This window comes from Diabrotica virgifera, chromosome 5 (genome assembly GCF_917563875.1).
Source record: "Diabrotica virgifera virgifera chromosome 5, PGI_DIABVI_V3a".
In the NCBI taxonomy this organism is placed as follows: Eukaryota; Metazoa; Arthropoda; class Insecta; order Coleoptera; family Chrysomelidae; genus Diabrotica; species Diabrotica virgifera.
This window is the reverse complement of record NC_065447.1, coordinates 135,446,430-135,467,071: the sequence shown is the minus strand read 5'-3', so window position 1 is coordinate 135,467,071 and position 20,642 is coordinate 135,446,430. Positions and strand designations below refer to the sequence as shown.

Here is a 20,642-nt window from a genome sequence, read left to right as displayed (position 1 = left end):
TTGTTAGGCATTAGTTGGTCAGTCCAGAGTATCCTTGGGCTAGGGTCACGAATATAACGAATGTCTTTAAAAGGGCTTTAAGTCTGAGGTTAATTAATTCATATATTATAGTGACGTCCCATGGATGGATCGTATTCGCTTCAGGAGGTCGGGATGAATAACTAATTAATCTGACTTTTCTAATTAATCTTTGACAAAACATTACACATTTTATTTTTATACTTTTCTACATACACGCTGGAATTAAAAATTACAGGAATGTGCGAAAGACGTATGCATGAATTAAAAGAAATGACCAGATACAGAGATCTTTGGAAACAGACAATACACGACATCACGTCGACCACTACACTCCCTCCGGAGGGTCAGGTTTGAAGAGAAAGGCTTACACGAAGAAAAAGATTGAATTGATTTAATTATGAAATATACATAAATACCAAAGAGACATAAAAATAATAATTGGAGATATGAACGCCAAAGTAGGGAATGATAAAATAGGACATAAATCAGTTATGGGAACGGAGGAGTTAGGAGAAAGAAATGATAATGGAAGTCAATTAATACAGTTTTGTTCACACAACGAGATGATAATAGGTGAAAGTATGTTTAAGCACAAAAACATACACAAAGAAACGTGGAGGTCTCCAGGAGAAAGATACAGAAATCAAATCGACCATATACTGATCCAGTCAAAATAGAAAAGTTGGCTACAAGATTTTAGGAGTCTATGAGGAGCAGAAGTGGGAGCAGACCACATGCTAGTAAGGGTCAAAATAAAGATGAAATTAGCCAAAGACAAAAAGCGGAAGGTACACAGAAGAAGAAGATACAATATCGAAGCTCTTAAACAAGAAAACACAAGAATCTAATTCATAGAAAGATTGGAACTAAACCGAATAGCCGTGTCCCAAAATGAGGAGACGGTGAAAAACTGCAAACAAAACGATAGGGATGAAAAAAGGGATAACAAGAAATTGATACCCAGAGACAAATTACAACTAATAAAAGAAAGAAAGAAACTTGAAGAAGAAATGTTACAAAAAAAAAGCAACCGAAGAAGGAAAACCGCTAAAAAGAAAATACAAAGAAACAAATATAGCACTTAAAATGCAAGCCAGAAAAGACAAAAGAGACTATGTAAATGATATGCTAAAAATGTCAGAAAAAGCTGCGCAAGAAAACGACCTGAAAACACAATACACTATTATCCGAAATTTGATAGGGAAAATACTAAATAGTAATAAACAAATCAAAGATAAACAAGGGAATATAATTAAATCAGAACATTAAATAATACAAAAATGGAAAGAACACTATAATTATATAATACACGAAATATACTAAAAACACGAGGAAATATCAGATATAGACGAAGAAAATGTAATACAGGAGTTAAGCGATTAACTAAGTAAAAATTAATTAAGTAATTAGCACAGATGAAAATGAAATTACGAAAGAAGAAAACAAAACACACTGAAACAACGAAAAAATGGCAAAGCCGCTGGAACGACAACCTACTGATAGATTTAATAATAGCTGATTTAAATGGTGACTGGTAAATTTAAAAAAGGATGACTTAAGCAAATGCAAGAATTGGCGAGCAATAACACTGCTAAGTGCCACATCCAAAATATTGTTGTGCAAGATCATATTGAATAGAGTGAAGCCAGAGCTAGACAAGAAACTAAGAAGCAATCAAACAGGCTTTTGCCCTAAACGCTCAACTATTGACCACAATAAATTTCTAAGAAATATTTTGGAACAAGCTAGTGAATGGCAAAAAAATATAAACATAATGGTTATTGGCTTTGAAAAGGCCTTCGATAGTGTAAACAGAGAACAAATGTGGAAGATACTAAAACTGTATGGACTACCAATGAAATATATCAACTTGATCAGACTATTCTACAAGGAATATAGAGCCAAACTGGAACATACGGGAGAAATGGTAGAATATACATATAACTATACAAAGCGGAGTTAAACAAGGATGTGCGCCGTCTCCAAAATTATTCCTAATAATAACAGATTGGATCGTGCAGAAAGTAAGCGATAAAAAAACAGGTATTAGGTAGAATTTGCATGACTAGTTGGAGGACTTGGTGGTCGCATATGACATTGGTCTCCTAACCGAACATAGCAGCCATATGCAAAAGAAGATCGACAAGCTTTCAAAATAGTCCAATGTAATTGGCCTGAAGATAAATACAAAAAAAAAACAAAACCCTTGAAAAACAGCAACCAAGAAACTATAAATGGAAGACAAATAGAGGAGGAAGATAACTAACAGATCTTGGATCAATCATGGAAAAAAGGTGGTAGTAGATCAGATGTAGAAAAAAGAATTGTAAAGGCACAACATGCATATAACTCATTAAAGAAAATCTGGAACACATGCGATATTTCAGAATTAACCAAAATCAAAATATCTAACAGCTGCATTAAGAGTATATTATTGTATGGAACAGAATCTTGGAGACAGGAAGAGACAAGTACTAAAAAATTACAAATCTTTATAAATCAATCGTTGAGAAAAATCCTGAAAATTATACTGGTTGAATAATATAACGAACATAGATCTATGGAGAAGAACAAAACAAGAGAAAATAACAGTCACGATTAAAAGAAGGAAATGGAAATGGATTGGGCATACTCTAAGGAAGGACCGAAATAATATAACCGGACAAGCGCTCGAATACCAATCAGACGGAAGAAGAAGAAGATGAAGAACCGATAATAGCTGAAGAAGAAGTGTAACAAGAGATCATGAAAGAATTGGCCTGAGATAGAAAGGAGTCGAACAGAGAGCGAGAAATAAAGAGGAAGGAAAAATACTTGTAGAGGAAATCTCGAGGGAGTAAAACAGAAGAGGATGGATAAGGAACCCAAGAGCGCCCAATACTCCATAAGAAGGAAAGGCAATAGAGAGAGAGAGAAATTATGAAATATATCTGGTAAGGTTACTAAATAATTATTCAATTAAAATAATGACACAAAGGAATAAGTCTAATAATGACTCACCGAGTGTTGATGTTGCACTGGAGCATCGTCGTCTTCATTATACCTTGTTCTATACTGTTCGGGGTAATATCTATCCGAATACCTTAATGTTATATTAGGTTTTTGCTGGTATTCCTCAAGATTTACTGGTTTGTATAAGAAATCATTAACAAAGTGGTAGTCGGATGATTTCTCGCAAATGTTGTCTCCTCCTGGAGGCATGCAAATCAAATGTACCTATAAATAAATATATCATATTTTTATTAAAAATATATCTACAAGATAAGAATGTCTACAAAATATATTTTATGTATTATAATATAAAAAAAAACAGAAAACAAAATATGTATAACATAAAATGCAACAACAGACACGTGTTTCTGATTCATTAGTCGTCATTAGTACGGTACAGCCAAGTTAGAATAGGTGTATGTTAACTTGAAAAAGAATTACTACATATCATATCATATACAGGGTGTTTCTAAATAAGTATGACAAACTTTAAGCGGTAGTTCTGCATGAAAAAATAAAGACATTTTGTTCTATAAACATATGTCAAATGCTTCAACACCGAGGAGTCGAAATTTGTCTTACAAACCGAAAATTTATTGATTGCTCTAAAACCGATTAAGATATGGAAATAAAATTTGGTGGGTTTTAACAGATAGTTATTGCGCATCTTTTGACATACAATGAATACTTTTATATGTAATCGTCTAAATTTGTTTTAAGAAAAAAATAGTACGCCTGAGATATTTCAAATTAAAAGTTATTTTTAAATTCCTCGTTTAATTTATGATAAAAAACCTTTCTTGCGTTTTTTTCATATGATCAAACCGGCAAACAGGTGTATGTTCTCAAAAAAATTTGATAGTATGTAAAAATTTTTTATTAATCAGCTAAGTACTTTCAATACATTACGTGCCATCATCAGAGCTTCGTCCTATTATAAAACCTTCAATTGAAGTGCAATTGCTAAACAACACAATAAAAAGCATAGATACTGGGCAACAGCCACAGATCTTAGGTATAAAAACCACTTAAAATTAATAAATGCACATCTAATTTCTTTTAATTTAAAAAGACAACATGGCTGAGTCAAACCATTGTGAGTTCACGTGAACAGCTGAGGAGGACTATCCTATCCTTTTAGCCAATGATTAATTGCAACAAAAAATACATGAAATTTTATTGGGTGGCCGTGAAAATATTCAATCAAAAATAATTTTTCGAAAAGAAAACATAATAATTTTAGACTCATTGTTAATTTCTTAATATTGGAAGAGATATTAAAATACGTACGTAGTTAAGATTTTCGGTGCGCAAAACATCAGTAATAATAACATATAATATTTTACCTCGTTGACTATGACACTAAAGGACACCGCACACATCTTATGGAAAATATAATGTCACTAAAATTCAATAAAATTTACATCAATAGATTCGTCTCAAATTAACGGTCAATTCATGCCATTGCTCCCACTTTTAATTATGATTAATTACAGCGCAAATCGCAATTAAAGCTTATAGAAATCACATTTTTGAAGTTCATAAAGATGTCATTTACAATCACTATTACTCTAGGTGTTATTCAAAACAGCTTAAACCCCGCGGGACCTAAGCGTATTAGTGAAACTATTAGAATAAGAGGCTTAACAGAAGGAGAAGATTTATGGAGTACCGATAATTTGGTTATTATAAAATATTTTCTCTTTCTCTAACTTAAATAGGTACGTACCTATTTGATTTCAGATATATTTATATCAATTTATGCTCTTATTATTGAAAAGTCAGAGTTGGCGCAATGATATGAAATGACCGTTAAGTCGAGACGAATCCAGTCATGTCAATTTTATTGAATTTGAGTGACATTATATTTTCCATAAGATGTGTACCATGTCCTTTAGAATTATACTATTTTTATAGTTCCTATTGCTTTGTTACCATTACTAATATGAATTTTTCTAATGAAGAACTGAATCATATAATTTTTGTACTAGGAAAGTATAACAAAAATGTGCTACTAGCAATAAGAATTTATCATCAGCAATTCCCTGATCGACGACAACCAAGAAGTGAAAGTTTTAAAAGTATACTAAAACGAATTCAACAGATTAGACAATTAGATTATGAGAACGGTCCTACTAATATGCATATCATCATTGACACTAAGGATTTGATATACTTAATTCATTTTATTCATTTACTACAGTTTTTGTTCGATCAGATTTCTCATAAGCGAAGTGTCCAGTCCATTCAAACCGTTCTAGTAAACTTCCAAAAGTTTCTCTGCTTTGTTTTCGGCTATCAGGGAATTGCTGATAATAATTTTTTACTGCTAGTATCACATTTTTGTTATACAGTTCTAGTACAAAATACATATTAATCAGTTCCTCATTAGAAAAAATTCATATTAGTAATGGTAACAAAGCAACGGGAACTATAAAAATAGTATAATGTCAAATGTTTAAGCAAATTTTTAATATCATAGCCAACCTGGTAGAATATTATATATGTTTTTATTAATATTTTACACACCAACAATCATAAGTACTTACTCTTCCCTTATAGTCTAGTCGCAACGTAGGGGGCCCCGTGGACACTTTTAGTTCGCCGCGATTTGATGGTGGTATTATGGTTTTTTTGGGTCGCTGAATTAAATGAAAGTGGTCTGGAAGCCCAAATGTGGTGCGTTTAATTGTTATTAACAACCTCCGAAAAGGGGTGAAACTCACCCCCAGGGTAAAAGCAGAATCGGCACAATATCACTTGTTTTTTTTTGACATGTTAGCTACGTGTATAGCTACGTGTTAGCAAAAACGTGAGTAAACGTACTGTAAACCGTTATTTTTGCAATAATATATTAATAACAAAGTCGGAACGTGGTTTAAGCTATCACGACTGGTGACAATCGATTTAGCGTATAAAAATACTGTGAAAAAGACTACAAATTTGCTGTAGATAACGCATTTCGAGCTTTTCGGCGAATAAACAATTATTTTCTTCTTTACAAAATAAGAATACATTTTGAGTAATCGCGACTAGTCGCATTCGATTTAGCGACCAAAAATACACCAGAGAAGACCTTACCACCATCAATTTATTTACAGGGCATCTGATAATTCCTGAAAAACACCTAATTTTACCATAATTTGGTAATATCAGTTAAACGCACCACATTTGGTCTTCCAGACCACTTCCATTGGATTCAGCGACCCAAAAAACCTATAATACCACCATCAAATCGCGGCGAACTAAAAGTGTCCACGAGACCCCCTATGTTGCGACTAGACTATTAGTATTCTAGTATTTTGTAATAAAGTAAAAGTATAAAGTATTTTGATATATTTTCCCTTATTAATAAATTAACGATCAGTCTAGGCTATTATGTTTTTTTTTTTCGAAAAATTATTTGTGATTGAATATTTTTACGGTCTCCTAATAATTTCACGTATTTTTTGTTGCTAATAATGTTTGACTTAAAGAATCAGGAATAACTCACAAATTAAAGCACTTAGGTATAGAGAATATTTAAGAAATAAAAAATTACAATAAAGTATCATTTCACTACTGTGCCAAAGCACATGATAACTTAACGACATTAAAATAATCATTGGAGACATGAACGCCCAGATAGGAAAGGAGATATGCTACCAAGATTATATTGGTAAACACAGCGTTCACAACGTTACTAATGACATTTTCTTATTAGTATGGCAGCTTCCAAAGACTTAATTGTGGGAAGTACATGTTTTAATCATAAGAATATCCATAAAGCAACTTGGATATCACCAAATGGACACACCACAAATCAAATTGACCATGTAATAATTGACAGAAGGCATTTTACAAACCTAATCGACGTCAGAAGTTACAGAGGCGAAAATATTGACTCAGACCATTTCATGGTAGGGGCCAAGTTACGACAAAGAATTTCCAATGCCAAGAAAGAAAGGGGCACTAGACAAGTACAATATAATTTACATATGCTAAAAAATGAAAAGATAAAGAAACAGTTCCAGTCACATATAAAAGAAACCCTAGAACACACCTGGGTAGTCGACCAGTCAAGCACGGAAATGTGGAACAACTGCAAGAAGGCTCTGAAATTAGCAGCCGAAAGCACATTAGGAATATCCCGAACCCAAGAAAGAAACGACTGGTTCGACCAAGACTGCAAAAAAATAACAGATGAGAAGAACGAGGCATTTAGGACCATGCAACAACGGAAAACTAGGACAACAATAGATAGATACAAAAACTTAAGGAGAGTGAAAAAACGCATACACCGAAAAAAGAAACGAGACTCGGAAAATGACATATTAGAACGGCTCGAAAGCCATATGAGTCACGGAGAAACAAGAAAGTTCTATCATCAAATAAATATTATTAGAAAAGAATTCAAACCGAAAATCAACTATTGTAATGATAAGGAAGGTAACTTACTTACCAACAAAGAGGATATCCTGTTACCAGGGGAACCAACTAACAATATAGAGCTGGAATACCGAAATGAGGAACTCGTGGAACCCCCGTCGGTAGAAGAAGTGAAAAGATCTATAGAAAAACTAAGAAACCACAAATCCCCAGGCAGCGATGGCATCCCAGCAGAGTTATTTAAGCACGGCGGAGAGCAGCTCACCAAGGTGATGCGAGAAATTGTTTGTAAAATTTTGTCTGAGGAGCAAATTCCTGAAGAATGGAGCTTAGGCTTAATATGCCCGTTACACAAAAAGGGAAATCAACTGGAATGCAATAATTACCGCGGAATAACTCTCCTTAATACAGCATACAAGATATTGTCAAACATTTTGCACGAGAGATTGAAGCCTTATACCGAAACATTTCTAGGGGAATATCAGGCAGGATTCAGGCGTGGACGTTCAACTATTAGCCAGATCTTTACACTACGACAGATCTTGGAAAAAGCGCAAGAGTTTAACATAGATATGTACCATATTTTTGTCGATTTTAAAGCTGCTTATGACAGTGTATTAAGACCAAGTCTCTACAACGCTATGAATGAGATAGGAATTCCAAAAAAACTCATATGTATGATAAAAGTGACAATGGCGAAGATGATATCAGCAGTAAAAATTCAAAACGACTCGTCAACCCCATTTGAAATACATAGGGGGTTAAGGCAGGGAGATGCGCTGGCATGTCAACTTTTAATGTAGCATTAGAAAAAGTCGTACGAGACGCTAATATAGATAGCAGGGGAACAATATTCAATAGATCTGTCCAAATTCTAGCATATGCAGACGACGTGGACATTATAACAAGAACCAGAGCGAGAACTGCGGAAATCCTAACCGAGGTAGTAGCAGCAGCAGAACGAATGGGGTTACATATAAATCGAAATAAAACAAAATACATGGCGACTAACACAAGAGCTGGAAATATTGACGCAGATCTAATCATCAATGACCAAAACTTCGAAGCGGTTAAAGAGTTCATATATCTAGGGACATAGGTTAACCCCAATAATAACACATCAGAGGAAATAAAAAGACGAATAATAATTGCCTCCAATAAAACCTCCAAGTAATCTGTTTGCATCAATTTAGTGCCGATAACCCTCGAACCCCAGATGACGTGCCGGACACGCGCCAACTCGTAACTTTTAATGACAAAAAACTTCCTGACCTGCCAACTCGAAACTTTTTTCAGGTGAATTCGAAACCATTGATTAAATCTAATACGTACCTTAAATCTAAACCGAATGTTTCTTGGTTTGCTTAAAAACATTATATTTGTGTTATATATACCTATAAAAATAGCAAAAATTGAAATATCTTAATAAAATATTTGGAACAATATTATAGTGCAACAATATTATAAATTGTGACTCGCGAGCCACATGTGGCTCTTTGAAGGATTATCTGTGGTTCGCAATAAATGTACCTGATTTACTTTTAATTTTTTTTGTTGCAAATGTCTTAAATTACAGACAACAAATATAAAAGACTAAGTGTAAGATCAGGACTTGGACAAGGAGAACTCCTATGATTGTTGCTATTCAATTTGGCCTCAGAATATGTAATAAGTAAAATATCATCTGAGCTGACATGAGGATTTGCGAATCCAGGATAAAAACAATTGTTGACCTTTGCTGAAGATATAGGTGCAGTCGCTCATTCTACAAGAGACATGAGAGAGGTGTTTTCACAACTCGAGGAAGAAACAAGTAGTCTGAGCCTTCGAATAAATGAAGAGGAGATGAAATACATGCTAGTAACCAAAAATCCAAGACCAAGAGTTAGGCAGAACATACCTATTAATGACCACAACTTCGAAGTAGTAAAAGGGTTTAAATATCTAGGGAACATTATCATCTGTAATAACAGAGCATTATATTCCCTATCGTCATTATTAAGAGCTAAACTGTTAAGAAGATAATCTAAATTACGACTGTACAGCCAATTATTCGCCCTACTTGGACTCTACATCAGCGGGAAATAAATAAGCTGCGGGTATTTGAAAGCGAAGTTTTCAGAATGATATTTGGCCCTCAAAGAGATGAATTGACAGAAGAGTGGAGAAGGCGCCGCAAAGCTGATATGCTGACTGTGTATGGTACTAAAAACATCGTCAGACATATATAAACGCTAAGATAAGATGGGCAGGTGATGTGGTAGATCAGAGGAAGACAGTGTTTCTGAGAGACGATAGAAGACCAGTAGGCCGTCCCAGAAAAAAATGGAAGGATGATGAAGAATCGAACTATCCTTATCCTGAATTAGTAAAGGCTGCTTGTAGAATTATTTGCATATTTGAAAGTTCTGAGTATTTAGAAACTGTCTTTCGGTCCTTTTCCTAGACGAAGAGAAGGTAAATGCGTGGCCTAAGTGTCCTTTTTGCTTTCTCCTATTTTCATCGTCTCTGTGATTATATATTGTAAAATCCGGAGATACGGGATGCAGCCAGAAAGCAGTTTATTAACGAAAAGTCTTGGATTTAAAATATTGTTTACTGTATTTTATTTCAATTATTCTAATTGTTTAAAAGGTAGTAAACTTTGTATCTAGGGCTTTTCGTTTTCCTCTTAATACGAGAGATGTCGCTAGAATGCGTCTCAAGAGGTGGAACCATTGTTTTCGCGATGGTTTCCCTTAAAATAGTCAGATTGTGTGTATTCGTTCAGATTTGTGAGTGCATAGCTTCACTGATGAGGCATGAGGATGCTGAAATGGCTATATGGAGATGGTGGTCCAAATCTGAACCGAATATAAACAAAAATCTGCATTTATCTTATTGAATATGTAACTTAGCATGTTAACAATTACAAAAAATTAAAGGGTGCCTGATCCAATGTTGTTCTAACTATAGTAAAAAAATTACTTTTTTATAGATTTGAAAAAAAATCGACCCGGACAGATATTATTTTACATTTTTGGATCATTCTAAAGTTGATCGTTTTCGAGTTATAAACAATTTAAAACTGAAAAAGAACGAAAGATGACGATTTTCAAGGCTCAAAAACATAAGTATCTTAAGTATGCATCTTTTTTCTCTTTTGCAAAATCTTTGATTTCCTGTGTGAACCATGGTTTTTGGTTTATGCCACTGTTTAAATCAATTATTGTTCTTTCTCCAATTGCTTCTTTTGCACCACTAGTTATATTATTTTTTATTTTATGCTTCTTTTATATTGTCTGTGATTTAAATAGGGTTAATATTGATCTTTTTCTCAAGTTTTTTTGATGTTGTTCTGAAGCTATTTTATTGTGACATTTTTATGATTAACTATTTACTGGGAAATAAGTCACAATTAAATTGAAAAAATAATTTTATTAACGTTTCGAAGCCCAAATCGGGTTTCGTTGTCAAAATACAAAATACTACTAAAATAAACAAAAATGTTGTTGCTAAGTAAAAAAATTCTTCCAACAATTTATTTATTCTGACTCATTTATATTAGCAATTCAGACGTATATTATACATTGTAAAGTAGAAGACTTTAAAATGATATCGCCAATATTTATGAGTTGCGTTCCTGGGACGACTTTACTAAAAGATAGTTCATTCGATTACATGAAATCAATCCCAACTCAAGAATATCCGTCATAAAAAAAATCATAGCATGTGATTTGTCTTTAAAAAGACAAACAAATGCAACGATGAGAGTAAAATTCTCGCGTTAGAGATTCCATAGTAAATCACGAGGGAAAACCAGGAAAAAAACCTCGTGATACTATCCCGACATCGTAAGTATTTGGTCTTACATTTAATTTACTTTCAAAAAACTAATACCAAATTCTGACTTTAATATGTTTCAATTATAAATAATATTAATAATACATAGATATTCAATAAGTAATACTAAAATATAAAATTTGTACTAACTCGATTTGTTATTGACTTACTAATCATGGTATTTTCTTTCTATTGACTTCCTCTTTCAGTATGGGTAACCACACCCTACTGCATTCTACCGAGGAATTTGCGACAAAATTGGTTTCATTTAGCATAATTACAGCCGCTTCTTTGATTTTTCTCTTTTTACTATCTGATTCTTTCAGGACTATACTTGAATCTCTCCACTGAACTCCATGTTCATTATCCCATGCGTGTTGACATATTTGAGATCTATCAAATTCTCTATTTTTAATATAAGACTGATGTTCACTTATTCTAACGTTTAATGGTCTTGATGTTTCACCTAAATAAAATTGTTCGCATTCACAAGGTATTTTATAAATGCAATTCTTTGTTATTTCTTGTTCATTGTTAGGTTTAGTTTTAGATAGAGTTTCATTTAGCATAATTACAGCCGCTTCTTTGATTTTTCTCTTTTTACTATCTGATTCTTTCAGGACTATACTTGAATCTCTCCACTGAACTCTATGTTCATTATCCCATGCGTGTTGACATGTTTCATTTAGCATAATTACAGCCGCTTCTTTGATTTTTCTCTTTTTACTATCTGATTCTTTCAGGACTATACTTGAATCTCTCCACTGAACTCTATGTTCATTATCCCATGCGTGTTGACATATTTGAGATAGTGTTGCCCAAATGCAAGACCAAGACGAGACTTGGACAGTCTTGGTCTTGGTCTTGCACCAGTACACCTGGTCTTGGTCTTGGTCTTGGTATTGCACTCCCAGTCTTGGTCTTGGTCTTGGTCTTGCAGCAAGAGTCTTGCAAGTCTCGCAGTTACCCACTAGCATATTGCTATTTATTAATAAACAACTCACATTAGGTGGGTTTGAACCCACGATCTAAACTATCCCTGCCTATACTCTAACTAACTCTGCTATCTACCATGTCCCACGAGAGTTAGTCTGTTTCTTAATAAACGTTTCCATTTAATAACCTGACATGTGCTAAAACATGGTGAAAACATAAAAAAACAAATAAATGACATATAATTGACTGTATTTTAAAGAACATTGTCTGTCTAGAAAGGGATTGATGGACTCTCACATTAGGTATATGAAATGAAATGGAATAAAAGAGTTCTACAATTTGCCATTTATTCAAATAAAAAATAAAATAAAAAATACAAATTAAATTACAGCACAGTACGCAATAGCTTTGACACTATTATTAGTTGATAATTTTTGTTTGCTATTAGTTGAAAATTTTAAGATTGACTTTTTTAATAAGAATTAATACAAAGTAATACACGCAGTTTAATTAAATAACATTTATACAGAGTGAGTTTTATGTATGGAACGCCTCAAATATCTCGGAAACGACTTAAACGATTTTTATAGAATTTGGTGGGTAAAGGCCTTCTAATGCGGCCGATATTATAGTGGTAATTACACATTGTTGTCAGATCTTTCGTTTTTTTGAAAATACAAATGAACTTTCGTATTTGGAATAGAACACCCTGTATATTTTTGCATTTTCAACCATAATAACTACTAATTAATTTTCATGTAATATTTCCTATACCGAAATGTCGTAATTTCTGAGTTATTTCTATATTTATTTAAAAAATAATTTAAACAAATTATAAAAATCAATTGTTTCAGCCCTAGCAGACTTATTTTAGGTTCTTTGAATCATATGGAACAAAAAAGGTCTTTTGTAGTTTTTGTCTAAAGTTATTCGTTTCCGAGTTATAAACAATTTAAAACTGAAAAAAATCGAAAAATGACGATTTTCAAGGCTCAAAAACACAAGTAAAGTGTCTAAACTTAAGTTTAAACTTTATTTATCAGTTATCGATAAGTAATTTGTTTATTTCATTTTAAAAAAACATTGTTTTTTAGGTTTTAATGCAGCCCGATCGCCCATCCTCTCATAAGTTCTTCATTAACAATAAAAAACAATGGCAAAATCACACATCGGCCAATATCTCTTTTTATATAATAATATCTCTTTTTTTGAAATTTGAAGGTTTTGTATTTAACATTTTACCGTGCGTGAATGGACTATACAGGGTAGCCCGGCATTTTCTTATCTAGTGCTTTTTCAGCAAACAAATTTGTTTGGCCGATTAATCTAATGTCTAATTGCACACCTTGCAAACAGTTTATAAGTAGGACGTTTAGTCTTTACGATCTGGATAAGGAAAAACAATTGAGTGGTTGTCCTTAACACAGAATATGTTATTCGTATTATATTTCTATCACTTTAGGCGACATACTTCTTTAAAAGTTTCAATGCGTTATTATTATGTATACACTGTCGTGTCGGCGTCACACAACACAAGACGATTATTTTATGAAAGGTTGCTATTCTTAAAATCTAGATAATTGCTCAATTGTAATTAATTTCGGAGCGAAGGCGTCGTCTGATATTAGGAAATAATGAAATATTTTATTTCTACATTGTATAATAATTTATTATGACCTCTGAGTACGTATCAAATAAATAAGTATTTATATTTTTAATTCGGTATGTATGTTCATCGTATTGTTCATAATGCGGATAAATCCAATTTTCCAAATTTTTGTTACATTTTTTTTGTATCTCATAGTCTCTAAGCATATATCCGAACTAATATACAGGGTGTAACAAAAATACAGGTCATAAATTAAATCACCTATTATAGGACCAAAAATAGTTCGAATGAACCTAACTTACCTTGGTACAAATATGCACATAAAAAAGTTACAGCCCTTTGAAGTTACAAAATGAAAATCGATTTTTTCCAATACATATATCGAAAACTATTAGAGATTTTTTATTGAAAATGGACACGTGGCATTTTTATGGCAGGTATATCTTAAAGAAAAATTATAGTGAAATTTGTGCACCCCATAAAAATGTTATGGGGGTTTTGTTCCCTTTTGTGCCAAACTTTTGTGTACGTTCCAATTAAATTATTATTGTGATACTATTAGTTAAATTCAATATTTTAAAAACTTTTTTGGTTCTTAGTATTTTTTCGACAACGCAGTTTTTATCGAGTTGGGGCTTCTTTTCTAATATGTTTACGTAGAGATTTTATGGGGGTTTTGTTCCTTTGAACCTCCCAAATGGTTGTGTACGTTCCAATTAAACTATTACTGTGATACCATTAGTTAAACACAGTGTTTTTAAAACTTTTTTGCTTCTTTGTATTTTTTCGATAAGGCACATTTTATCGAGATGTGACTTATTTTTTAATATGGTTCAAAATATACCTAAAAATGTAAATCATAAATAAATTTTCCTATTATTATCAAGTCTCCATAATCGTACTTAGCCATATACAAATATGTGGTGGATTTGACAAATAATATGCAAAATATCTCGACAAATACTAACTTCTCGAAAAAGTACCAAGAGGCAAAGAAGTTTTTAAACCATTGTGTTTAACTAATTGTACTACAATAATAACCAAATTGAAACGTACACAAAAGTTTGGGGGGGTTTAAAGGAACCAAACCCCCATAAAATTTTTATGGGGTGTCTAAATTTCACTATAATTTTTTCTTAAGATACTACTGCCATAAGAATGCCACATGTTTATTTTCAATAAAAAAATCTACAATAGTTTTCGATAAATTGGACAAAATCGATTTTCATTTTGTAACTTATAAAGGGCTGTAACTTTTTTTATGTGCACATTTGTACTAAGGTAAGTTAGGTTCAATCGAACTATTTTTGGTCCCAGAATATGTGCTTAAATTTAGGACCTGTATTTTTGTTACACCCTGTATTATTCCATAAAACGACACTCAAACTGCAAGACGCAAGAGTCTCGCAGGCTTAGTCTTGTTCTTGCTCAAGTCTTGCACGGTCAGTCTTGGTCTTGGCCTTGCTAAAATAAGACGGTCTTGGTCTTGCTAAAACGCAAGAACAAGACCAAGACTGCAAGACCAAGACCGCTTTTGGGCAACACTAATTTGAGATCTATCAAATTCTCTATTTTTAATATAAGACTGATGTTCACTTATTCTAACGTTTAATGGTCTTGATGTTTCACCTAAATAAAATTGTTAGCATTCACAAGGTATTTTATAAATGCAATTATTTGTTATTTCTTGTTCATTGTTAGGTTTAGTTTTCGATAGAATAGATCTCAATGTGTTTGTTGTTTTAAATGTTGTTGAAATGTTGAATTTATTTCCTATTGTTTTAAGTTTCTCGGATAGTCCTATTATATATGGTATTGATATTTTCCTTTCCCCGATGTTTTAGTCTCAAAGAAGGATACTGGATATAAGACTCAAGTGTATAGAAAACCAACACACACCAACAGATATCTCAATTACAAATCAAATCACAACATCAACGTTAAAAAGGGAGTCATTAAATCCTTATATGATAGAGCCAAAATTACTTGTTCTAACGAAAATTCATTTTTAGAAGAAAAACAATTGTTAACATCTGTTTTATTAAAAAATGATTATCCTTTATCGTTTATAAATAAGGAATTGTCAAGATTGGATCGAATGGAACAGAACAACTTAGAACGGGATCCTACAACATTCACAAGAAATAATACGAGGAAAATATCAATACCATATATAAAAGGACTATCCGAGAAACTTAAAACAATAGGAAATAAATTCAACATTTCAACAACATTCAAAACAACAAACACATTGAGATCTATTCTATCTAAAACTAAACCTAAAAATGAACAAGAAAGAACAAAGAATTGCATTTTAAAAATACCTTGTGAATGCGAACAATTTTATTTAGGTGAACCATCAAGACCATTAAACGTTAGAATAAGTGAACATCAGTCTTATATTAAAAATAGAGAATTTGATAGATCTCAAATATGTCAACACGCATGGGATAATGAACATAGAGTTCAGTTTAGAGATTCAAGTATAGTCCTGAAAGAATCAGATAGTAAAAAGAGAAAAATCAAAGAAGCGGCTCTAATTATGCTAAATGAAACCAATTGTGTTGCAAATTCCTCGGTAGAATGCAGTAGGATGTGGTTAGCCATACTGAAAGAGGAAGTCAATAGAAAGAAAATACCATGATTAGTAAGTCAATAACAAATCGAGTTAGTACAAATTTTATATTTTAGTATTACTTATTGTATGTCTATGTATTATTAATATTATTTATAATTGAAACATATTAAAGTCAGAATTTGGTATTAGTTTTTTGAAAGTAAATTAAATGTAAGACCAAATACGATGTCGGGATAGTATCACGTGGTTTTTTTTCCTGGTTTTCGCTCGTGATTTACTGTGGAATCTCTATCTCAAGGATTTTACTGTCATCGTTGCATTTGTTTGTCTTTTTAAAGACAAATCCCATGCTATGATTTTTTTTTATGACGGATATTCTTGAGTTGGGATTGATTTCATGTAATCGAATGAACTATCTTTTAGTAAAGTCGTCCCAGGAACGCAACGCATAAATATTGGCGATATAATTTTAAAGTCTTCTACTTTAAAAGGTATAATATACGTCTGAATGTCCAATATAAATGAGTCAGATTAAATAAATTATTAGAAGAATTTTTTTACTTAGCAACAACATTTTTGTTTATTTTAGTAGTATTTTGTATTTTGACAACGAAACCCGATTTGGGCTTCGAAACGTTAATAAAATTATTTTTTCAATTTAATTGTGGCTTATTTCCCACTAAATTGTTAATCAAGTTTTTTTGGTATAGATACTTAATACATAATTTAAGAATTACATTTATCGAAAATGTTGATTAAAGTTAAATTCAAAACAAATACAGGTAAACCGTGTTTGGATAAAGAATAAAATATAAATATGGCTGCAGGAGGAATGCAACCGACTACAATAAACGAAGGGTTTTTAATGCAACAAAATAATAATTTATTTCAAGAAAATTGTCAACGTTCCCAAAACGAACAATTATTATATACAGAATGGGTAAAAGTCAGCAATGAAAAAGATCAACTACGTAGTATGATCACGCAAATGCAAACACATGTAAGTATGCTAGAAAATCAAATCAAACAGATTTGCAATCAATCAAATAATAACGCTAAAAATACTGAGGCAACGCCTCCTCCCAGGCAAGAATACGAGACTGATGAAGAGGAACTGGCTAAAGAAACAGAATGGGTAAGGGTAAGAAACAGGCAAAAAAAAGGAAAATAATGAATACCTCATTTTCTCCACCTACTCCTACAAAAAATGAAGAAATAGCCAATAGGCTTGAACCTAAACAAAAAAAAGTCCAACCTCCACCACCAATAATAGTGGAAGGAATTAAAGAATATAATAAATTTATCGAACTGCTCACAAAGGAAATAGGTATAAATAAATTTATAATCCAAATGGTAAATAAAGAGAACTTCAAAATTAAAGCCAACGATGAGGATACGTATCGTGGCGTGACAAAAATACTACGAGAGCAAACACCACACAGTTGGTTCACATACGAAGATAAAAGAACCCGACCAATTAAGGTAATAGTCAAATATCTCCCGCATTCGTGCAAACCAGACAGCATAATTGAAGAATTGGTAAGGAGAGGTTTTAAAGCAGTGAATGCTATAAATAAAATTAAGTGGCGTACCAAGGAACCACTTGACATGTTCATAGTGACTTTTGACAATAGCGAAGATATAAATAAAATACATAGTATACAGCATATACTACAATGTAAAGTCGAAATCCAACCATTTAAATCCTCCAAATTAATATCCCAATGCAAAAATTGCCAGGCATATGGGCATACCCAAAAATTTTGCGCCAGACAAGCGAGATGTGTCAAATGCACAGGGAAGCATCATACTAAGGAGTGTACCAAATCAAAAGATGTCAAACCTAAATGCGTACACTGTGGACAAGAGCATCCAGATAACTATCGTGGCTGTAAAGTGGCTATTGAATTACAAAACATGAGGAATAGAGCAATAGATAAAAAAGGGGGGTTAATAAACATCCTTCAGCAAGCAGGCAAGTTAACGAAAATCTAACATTTGCCAATGCAGTAAACAACGAAAAGGAAAGTGGCAAGAAGGAGGAACGAACTAATAATATCGAACAAAGTCTGCAACTCATATTAGCGAAGCTAGAAAATCAAGAACAAATCATAACAACACTGGATGAGAGGCTAAAATGATTAGAATATAGTGCCAAAGGAGCTATACCTAAATCGAAACAATATTAATTCAATTAAGGTACTAGCGTGGAACGCAAACGGACTCCTGAAACCACCAGCAGGAGCTTCAATTAGTTCTACAGACAGAAAATATAGATGTATGCCTCATCTCAGAGACACGTTTTACTAAACACTCATTTATCAAATTTCACGGTTATATAGTCTATCATGCGATTCATCCTGATAATAATGCAAAAGGAGGAAGTGCAGTGATAATTAAAGAAAATTTACAACATTACGAACAAGCCAACTACGTAACAGAAAAAGTGCAGTTAACTGCAGTAACACTTAGAACTCTTAGATACCCACTGATAGTGGCAGCAATCTATAGTCCTCCGAAACATGCAATAAGTAAGGAGGAATATATTGACCTCTTTACCGAGCTGGGAAATAGATTTATAGTAGGAGGCGATTATAATGCTAAAAATACCCACTGGGGCTCAAGGTTAACCACAACAAAAGGCAGAGAACTTTTAAAAGCTGTGAATGAATACGGAGCCATAATCTTGTCAACAGGGAAGCCAACTTATTGGCCTACTGACCCCAACAAGATACCTGACCTAATTGATTTTTTCATAACCAAAAATATATCGCAAAACTACCTGAAAATAGATGAATGTCATAAGTTATGTTCTGACCATACAGCAATAACACTAACACTAAGCGAAAACATAATATATAAAGAAAATAACCCTTCGCTAACTAATAAGTACACCGACTGGATAAGCTTCAGACAAATGCTAGAAGAAACAATTAATTTAAACGTTTCTCTTAGAACCGTAAAAGACATTGAAAAAGAAGTTGACCAGTTCAATAAAGACATCCAAAGAATATCTTGGGAATGTACTCCAGACATCAAAAGACGCCTAAAAGGATGCGACTACCCGGCAGAAATTAGAACGCTGGTATACGAAAAACGGAAAGCAAGACGAAAATGGTTCCAAAGTAGAGCTCCTCAAGATAAAACAATTGTAAATAATCTCACCCAACAACTAAAAAGAGAGATAAAAGAATTTAAAGAAGAATCCATTAGGACATACTTAAACAACCTAACGAATGAAAGATCCACAGAATACTCACTATGGAAGGCAACCAATGGATTAAAAAGACCAATGATGCAAATACCACCCATAAAAAAAGAAGACGGCACTTGGGCTAGAAGCAGCGAACAAAAAGCAGAATGCTTTGCTACACATCTAGAAAAAATATTTCAACCGCATCAACAACAACAAGAAGAAGAAGCATTACAGAGCAACCATTTGCAAGAAGAAGAGAACATAATGCCAGTAACTGTAGAAGAAGTAATAAAAGAAATCAAGTATAATTTAAACCCGAGAAAAGCTCCTGGCTTTGATTTAATAACAGGACAAATATTAAAACAGCTCCCAAGAAAAGCAATTGTCAAGTTGACCTATTTAATTAATGCTGCGATCAGATTAAAATATATTCCTTCACTGTGGAAAGTGGCGGAAATAGTAATGATACCAAAACCAGGCAAACCACCACATATAACCTCTTCCTATAGACCAATATCACTGCTACCCACAATGTCTAAATTATTTGAAAAACTTCTCCTCAGAAGATTGCAACCAATTATAGTAAACAAAAAATTAATTCCAAATTACCAGTTTGGTTTTAGGCAAAAACACTCAACTATAGACCAACTCCACAGAGTCACCGATATTATAGAAATGCACTAGAGGAAAGAAAAGTTTGTTCAGCTTTATTCTTAGATGTTGCCCAGGTATTTGACAGAGTTTGGCATGAAGGACTATTTCATAAATTAGAGACTATTCTTCCAAAATCATACACAGACATAATTAAATCGTACTTAACTGATAGATATTTCAGAATCAAGCAATATGATGCTTATTCTGAACTTAAAGAAATAAAAGCCGGAGTCCCCCAGGGTAGCGTATTGGGCCCGGTCCTATATCTCCTTTATACATGTGATCTACCCGAATTCGATAACTACTGTTTAGCTACCTTTGCCGACGACACCGCCATATTAGCAGTAGGTAAAGATAACGTAGAAACAGCCAATAAACTACAAAATGCGATAAGCAAATTCCAAAAATGGACTAAGACGTGGAAGATTACATTGAATGAAAGCAAATCAGTACATGTTGATTTCACT

General features: G+C 32.9%; 1 protein-coding gene across 6 annotated transcripts in view; it reads right to left on the bottom strand.

Moving 5' to 3' along the window:
• LOC114338951 (uncharacterized) overlaps positions 1-20,642 on the bottom strand; it is a 296,642-nt gene that overhangs the window by 84,663 nt on the left and 191,337 nt on the right. For all 6 annotated transcript variants that reach the window (XM_050650332.1, XM_050650334.1, XM_050650335.1 and 3 more), the window contains exon 5: positions 3,022-3,237. In XM_050650332.1, coding sequence (XP_050506289.1) covers positions 3,022-3,237 — 216 coding nt within the window. The remainder of the gene's footprint in view (positions 1-3,021; positions 3,238-20,642) is intronic.